This window comes from Protobothrops mucrosquamatus, unplaced genomic scaffold (genome assembly GCF_001527695.2).
Source record: "Protobothrops mucrosquamatus isolate PMUCROS unplaced genomic scaffold, P.Mucros_1.0 scaffold1970, whole genome shotgun sequence".
Taxonomy (NCBI): domain Eukaryota; kingdom Metazoa; phylum Chordata; class Lepidosauria; order Squamata; family Viperidae; genus Protobothrops; species Protobothrops mucrosquamatus.
In genome coordinates, this window is record NW_015388087.1 from 109030 (window position 1) to 116967 (window position 7938).

At 41.2% G+C, this 7938-nt stretch overlaps 1 protein-coding gene across 2 annotated transcripts in view; it reads left to right on the forward strand.

The window, feature by feature from the left end:
* The window catches only part of WNT5B (Wnt family member 5B), a 30329-nt gene that overhangs the window by 10309 nt on the left and 12082 nt on the right, over positions 1–7938 (forward strand). For both annotated transcript variants that reach the window (XM_015823739.1, XM_015823738.2), the window contains one exon: positions 7181–7473. In XM_015823739.1, coding sequence (XP_015679225.1) covers positions 7181–7473 — 293 coding nt within the window. The remainder of the gene's footprint in view (positions 1–7180; positions 7474–7938) is intronic.

Genomic DNA, 7938 nt, shown 5'->3' on the forward strand with positions numbered 1-7938 from the left:
TCTCTCTCTCTCTCTCTCTCTCTCTCTCTCTCTCTCTCTCTCTCTCTCCCCCTCATTTGTAATTTAATACTGATTTAATTGTACTATGTTAAGTTTGTTGTTCTACAGCAACAACAATGGATAGTCCCGTTCACCATTGGAGGTCAATATTGACTACTTTGGAGAATCCTGGTTTAGAATCTGGGCTGAAGGCCACAAAAATTAGACTGAGACGTAGTGTGCAATGGGTTGATCTAAAACTTGTCAATTACTGTTAAAAGTAAATCCCCCCCCTCAAAAATTGGCTTATTTACCAACATTCAAGTCATCCTGCTTAGCTTCTGAGCCAAACAAATTTACTACTTTTCTGTTAAAATGTGCATCTTTCCCCTTTTGTCACTAGTGATATATGCACATCCCATACTTACTTCTGTGTCTGATGGTTGATTGATGAGACAATTTTGTATTGCACTTTAGGTCCCAAATCTGCCCCTTATAGTGCAAATGCTTCAAAGACTCTACAGCCTAATGTTATTTCGACAGAGATTTTAGGGGCGAAAAAAAATGGTCAAAGCCACGATTTTCACAATTTTTTAAAATCAATGTTTGTCTCCAAGGACTAATTCAGAAGTAATTCTTGAGGGGAGGACATATAAAGTCAAAAGAAGCTTGCCTAAATCCTGTCCATGTTCCCTGTTTCGTAAAGGACTACAGATTTACTCTAGAAGTGTTACATGCACAACATTAAATGTAGTTAGTCTCATTAATAGTTTTCTTCAACAGTTTTCCCACAGTTACATATTCTCTACTGTAAAGGTTGCATGCTTTCATTCTGCTGAGTCCTTTGGGGGGAGATCCATGCTCTTAGAGCCCCAAGTTGGCAGGGACACCCATCTTCCCTCTTTCTTCTTCACATCCACTGCCATTTTTTCTCCCCGAACTAGTATGCACATCACACTTAGCTTTATTGTGGCTTAGTTCGTTTTTTTGTGTAAAGCATTGTGTAAACCCAGCTGTTATGGTTTATAAACCACGTTGGAGCAATCCCTGCCCTGGTGTGATATGTGAACTCAGCTTTTCTCTTTTGGACATCCCATTCCCCCCTCCACCCCATCCCCATTGTTCTTTTCTACTTCCTTCCCACCCAGCACGCTGCTGGAGAAGAGACAAATTGCTCTTTCCAGAGATCTGTACTAATTGTTTGCAGAGGGCTTTTGAAATTAGTTTGAGGATGAAATTAGACCGGTTGCCCACTCTTGCTCTGTTTGGCTGTTCTACCTGCTTAATTGCTATAAGAACATAAATCTTCAGAAGAACTTTGTTGCATCAGATTGTTGGTCTGATTGCGTTGGTCTGCATTCTCCTCCTAGCAGTGGCCATCTGGGAAACTGATGGTACATCTCCTTCCCAATTGATGATCCCTCAGAGTCAGCTATTTTGAGGCTTATGGTCACTTCATGGAGCAACTGCTTGAAACCGAAGTTTCAAGGATCACTGAAATGTTCTTTGGAATAGATTTTTTTTTTACTCGAGACTGCGAGGAATTAGATAAAACCACAAGATGGAAGCAGGTAGTTTTATGTGTTTTAGCTGTTACAGGAGTTCTTGTTTGACCAGACATGTGTAATGATGCCAATAGCTGGACAGATGCATGCAACATTGATTGAAATAGTGCTCGTGCCATTCTTTGTAAAACAAATCCAGTAAGAATTCCCATATGTCCCCCCCCAAAAAAAAGAATATAAGGGAATGGCTGTTCTAATGGAATCAAGAAACTGCCAGTCTCTTTACTGCCAATTCCCCCCATAGGTTTGAAAATCTTGACTTCTTAGGACAGTGGTGGCGAACCTATGGCACACGTGCCAGAGGCGGCACTCAGAGCCCTCTCTGTGGGCACACATGCCTTTGCCCCAACCTCGCTTCCCCCATGACCCCCTCCTCACCAGCAGCCCCCCTGGAGGAGAGTCGCCCCCAAGTGTGGCCCACACGGAGCAGTGCAGCCAAGGACATAGCAGTCAGGCAGCGTAGACAAGAACTCTGCCCTCACGCCCCATCCCGCACAGTTGATGCTGTGGGGCGCGGGCAGAGGGCGTGGCCACCAGGGCGCTGCTGGGCTGCCTGGGCAATCTGTGGCGGGCCCTGGAGCGGTGAGTGGCCCTGTGGGCAGGCAGGGTGGGGGATGGGGTAGGGGCATGGCCCTGCGGGCAGGCAGGGTGAGGGATGGGGTGGGGGCAGGGCAGGGGCAGGGCAAGGGGGTAGAGCAGCGGCGGGGCCAGTTTTTGGGCACTCCGTCTCTAAAAGGTTCGCCATCACTGTCTTAGGAGGACAATTTGAGAGGCTGCCTTCTTACGGTTCTATAAGTTAGTAAGTGAGAGGATCCTATAGTAGGTACCCTGAAAGTTCAGAATACAGGTAGTCCTCGACTTATGACCACAATTTACCCCAACATTTCTGTTGCTAAGTGAAACATTTGTTAAGTGAATTTTGCTCCATTTTACGACCTTTGTTGCCACAATAATTGTTAAGTTAGTATCATGGTTGTTAAGTGAATCTGGCTTCCCTGTTGACTTTGCTTGTCAAAAGGTCACAGAATGTGATCACATGACCCCACAACACTGCAACCATCATAAATATGAGTCAGTTGCCAAGTGTCCAAATTCTGATCACGTTACCACGAGGATGCTGCAGTGATTGTAAGTGTGAAAAAGGGCCATAGGTCACTTTTTTCACTGCCATTGTAATTTCGAACAGTCACTAAATAAACTGTTGTACGTTGAGGACTGTCTGTACATAATAAAAATCTTTGCTAATTATGGCTGTTTCAATACATTATTGTGGAGGCATTTCCATGCATTAAAAGAACATATTCTCAGATGTATTTAGAGTTAGCTGTATGTATGGATTAAAAGTACTTGTAAGATGCTTGTTAATTGCAATTACTGGGAGTGAAATGTGGTGCATCTGGGCAGGATGGGAACAACCAGGATTTATATCAGGCTGAGCATGCTGATATCAGATAGATTACAAATTATGAAGAAAACACAAGTGAGGGATCTGGTTCAAGAAACTGTAAGCTGGAGAGAGAAACTATGAAGAGATGAGCCACAGTGGAATTAAATGCATTGATTCCCCCCCCCCCCCAAGTTCCACTGTTATTTAACAGCAACAGGTTCAGTTTCCCAGCCTGAAACTTACAGGGTTTCTCTAGGCCAGGAGTATCAAACTGCCGGGCTGGTTTCACCGCGCCCACCCCATTGCCGGCAATGTAAAAAGAGTCGGGACACATCACGTGAGGTGGCGAGTTTGACACCTATGCTCTAGGCAGTCATTGCCATTCTATTTATCAGCTAACCACTCAGGGTTCCTGTGAGGATAGAATATGAAGGAGAGAACATGGCACATAATATTGAATAAAATATATCAATGAAATAGTACTGAATATTAAAAAAAATACTAGTGTAAGCTGGATGCCCCCTCCTCAACTTTTTTGTGATTATGGCAAATATGGCTTTAAGTAGATCTAGTTGCGGCTAGCCCACTTAGTTTAGATTCATATGAATCTGAGGAGTCACTAAATATCAGGAGGGTAAGAATATATTTATTCTGTGTAAAGGATTAGCTTTGTAAGGTTATTGAGAGACCAAGAAAAGTCTTTGTCATTTTTTTTTCAGTCATCGAGGCAATCTGTCAAGTAAGTAGAGCTTTTTTCTACTACTGTATAGTATTTTTTTTGGTCTTCATGGGGCTGGTTTGGAATCTCTTAGTCTTGCTTCAATCACTGAACCCTATCTATGTTTGTTGGCAGTGGGTTTTCTGAGTTCTAGCTATCCTAACTAGCACCGCTAATGTAAAGTTTGATAGGAGTTTCAACATCAAAATTCATATTCTTGCAGTGCATCTATAGCTTAGTTGAGATTGTTGTTAGGTGCCAATTTGTTATACTTGTTAAAGATAGTTATCAGTTATTTTGTACACACTGTTACAATCTGATAGCAGTAGCACTTAGACTTATATACCGCTTCACAGTGCTTGAAAGCCATCTCTAAGCGGTTTACAGAGTCAGCATATTGTCCCCCAACAATCCGGGTCCTCGTTTTACTGACCTCGGAAGGCGGAGTCAACCTTGTAAGATTTGAACTGCCGAACTGATCCTAATGTAATATTTTTAACCCAGTAACTGGAAATCACATGTTAGAAATAGTTTGCCAGATTAGTTTATTGGATAAACCATAATTGTCTGAATGTATTATAAACTACAGTTGACTAAATTCACACAGGGTAATAAACCAAAGCTAAATAAATTAGAATGATATGTAAACGAAGTGGAATAACTCTCCACAGTTATCCAAAAGGGATAGGCAGATATTTCTTCTATATGGATTCAGCAGGTTACAATGCTAGTCAACCTTCGGTGATCTCAGAAGGTAAGCAGGTCTACCATAAATATAGCACTTGGATTGGAATCCCAGAGTTGAACATTAGAACTGGAAGTAAAAAAATATATATAGGCGCCTGAAGGCAGGACAAGAAGCAACGGGTGGAAACTAATCAAGGAGAGAAGCAACCTAGAACTAAGGAGAAACTTCCTGACAGTTAGAACAATTAACCAGTGGAACAACCTGCCTCCAGAAGTGGTGAATGCTCCAACACTGGAGGTTTTTAAGAAGAGACTGGACAGCCATTTGTCCGAAATGGTATAGGGTTTCCNTAATCAAGGAGAGAAGCAACCTAGAACTAAGGAGAAACTTCCTGACAGTTAGAACAATTAACCAGTGGAACAACCTGCCTCCAGAAGTGGTGAATGCTCCAACACTGGAGGTTTTTAAGAAGAGACTGGACAGCCATTTGTCCGAAATGGTATAGGGTTTCCTGCCTGAGCAGGGGGTTGGACTAGATGACCTCCAAGGGCCCTTCTAACTTTACTACTACTACTATTATTATTATTATTATTATTATTATTATTATTATTGTTATTGTTATTGTTATTATTATTATTATATATCTTGGATATATCTGTGTCTGTAATACTGCCAAGAAGGTTGAATTGTTGCAGTCACTAAGAGTCAAACACAACTTGATGGCATCTTTTCAATTTTAAACAAAAAATATCATTCATCATTTGGAGCTTCCGACCTGGATCAGTCATGACATTTGCTATAGCTACTGGCAGTTTCCGATTTCTGCCTATTCCATCTGCATCATGTAACAAAACCTCAAAGATAAAATTCTGCCCCTGTTCTAACAACTTCCTCCCATGTTGTACAATCCATAAGCAAAATAAATTGGCACAAGGAACTCTTATTCCTGAGAGCAGTCTCTCAAGAGCTTCCTTGGATGCTAGAGAGGGCATTTTATTATACCCTTTTGCCATCTTGGAAAATTTTTGGTTCCCCCAAATCTATTGGTAACTGCTTCATGTCTGTAGCTGGTTGAGTTTTGACTTCCAACAACAGCTATTTAGAAACAAAGCACCTAGGTTGCAAATAGAACAGGACTCCTGCTTTCTCTTCTTATTTCTAACTTTCCCTTGCATCTATACACCCTGGCTCCATAATCCTGAAAGAAATTTGAAAATAGAAAGCAACCTTTCTTCACTTGTTAACATTAAATAGTGGAGATTTTGTAGATCATTATTAGTTATGCAGTCACACCCCTCAAGATATAAATGTGAGTTGGAATCGTCTAACACCTTCTTCTTCTTCTTCTTCTTCTTCTTCTTCTTCTTCTTCTTCTTCTTCTTCTTCTTCTTCTTCTTCTTCTTCTTCTTCTTCTTCTTCTTCTTCTTCTTTTCTCTCTCTCTCTCTCTCTCTCTCTCTCTCACACACACACACACACACACACAAACACACAATACACAGAATTCAGAAAGACATTTTTATCCATTCAGCATTCCTGAAAGGCAGGTTAAATTGTGAATGATTTGCCCCTTATTATCTATGAATGTTGCTGCTGAGCCAGGTTTTATATCTACGGGTAATGTTTCCCAATTAAGTGCAACCTTTTCACTATTGTATCATATTGCTTTCATTAGCGCAATCCTATACACTTACTGTTTGGGAGGAAGTTCCATGGAATGTACTGGGCCTATTCCTACATCATCTTTAGAAGTTAGTCTCATTCTAGTGTGCAAAAACTGCACTGCTTTGGCTGAAACATGTCCATCATCAATCTTGTTTCCCACTCGTATATTTTCTTTCTTTCTAATCTCTTTAAGTATTAATGAAAATGTTTTCGTCTTATGTAGTTATATAGAGTAGTTTTATCATTATTCTATTAGATATATGGATTAAAATGTATGGAAGGTTTATTTAACTCCAATTCAGTCATTTGTTTTATTCAGGGGAAAGGTCATCTCAATTCATTTATCTCTTTGGTAGTCTCAATTCCCAAAAGTCTGAGTATGGATGTCTTTTCAGAGAGGAATGGTGCCGTGATAATACTCTGAGGATTGGTGGATGTAACAGATGGTACCTTTCTTTTCAGAGTACCAGTCTAACTGTTGTTAGCTGATGTTTATCCAGGAACACAAAACCAAGGAGAACTGAAAGTTGTTCTTGTACTGGAAGAAACTGAAGAAATTATGGGAGGAGAGATGAAATATGTTTGAGCTATAAGTGACATGTGGAATTTGATAGAACAATCTTCCCAATCTGACTCCTTCCAGTTGTTTTGAATCTAGAATTCCCTGTCCAAAATGGTATAGTCCTCAACTTACAACCATAATTGAGCTCAACTTTTTTGTTGCTAATTTAGTTATTTGTTAAGTGAGTTTTGCCCCATTTTATGACCTTTCTTGCCACAGTTGTTAAGTGAATCACTGCAGTAACACGGTGGTTAAGTGAATCTGGCTTCCCCATTGACTTTGCTTGTCAGAAGGTTGCAAAAACTGTTCAAGTGACCGCAGGACACGGCAACTGTCATAAATGTGAATCAGTTGCCCAAGCGTCTGAATTTTGATCATTGTGACTGCGGGGATGCTGCAACTGTCATAAGTGTGAAAAATGGGCAAGTCACTTTTTTCAGTGCCATTATAACTTCGAATAGTCACTAAATGAACTGTTGTAAGTCAAGTTCTATTTAGAATATATTTGTAACTTCTACAATCCTAGAGGGACCCACATTGGGAAAGGCTATGTTTCCAGTAGAGACCAAAAGGACCACTAACGTTTGTGACTTCAATGATCTCTTCTCTTTCCCTCAGGTAGCCGAGAAACTGCCTTCGCGTATGCTGTCAGTGCTGCAGGAGTTGTGAACGCCATCAGCCGCGCCTGCCGTGAAGGAGAGCTTTCCACTTGTGGCTGCAGCCGGACAGCCCGACCCAAGGACCTGCCCCGGGACTGGCTTTGGGGTGGGTGTGGGGACAATGTGGAATATGGCTACCGGTTTGCCAAAGAGTTTGTGGATGCCAGAGAAAGGGAGAGGAACTATGCCAAGGGATCAGAAGAGCAGGCCCGTATACTCATGAACCTACAGAACAACGAGGCAGGGCGCAGGGTAAGATAATTTTAATTCTCTTCTATTTCTCCGTAGGTTAACTTTCCCACCTCTGTGCTCCTAGATGTATTTTACTAAAATTCCCTTTGGCCCATCCATTAGAGCCACTGAATGCTATGGCTTATTCCATTGTTATCTTTTCATTGGTTATTTTAGGAGAGAAAAGAAAAAGATTTAGGAAGCTGTTTGTTCCTCATCCCAGCCCATGGGGAGGAAGTTATGCATTTAAGTTTTAAGAGAGGCTAAAACATGTGAAGAATGGTTGCAGGAATTGGGTATGGATAGTCTAGTGAAAAGAAAAACTAGAGGTGACATGATAGCAGTGTTCCAATATTTGAAGGGCTGCCACAAAGAAGAGGGGGTCAACCTATTCTCCAAAGCACCAGAAGGCAAGACAAGAAACAATGGATGGAAACTAATCAAGGAGAAAAGCAACCTGGAATTAAGGAGAAACTTCCTAACAGT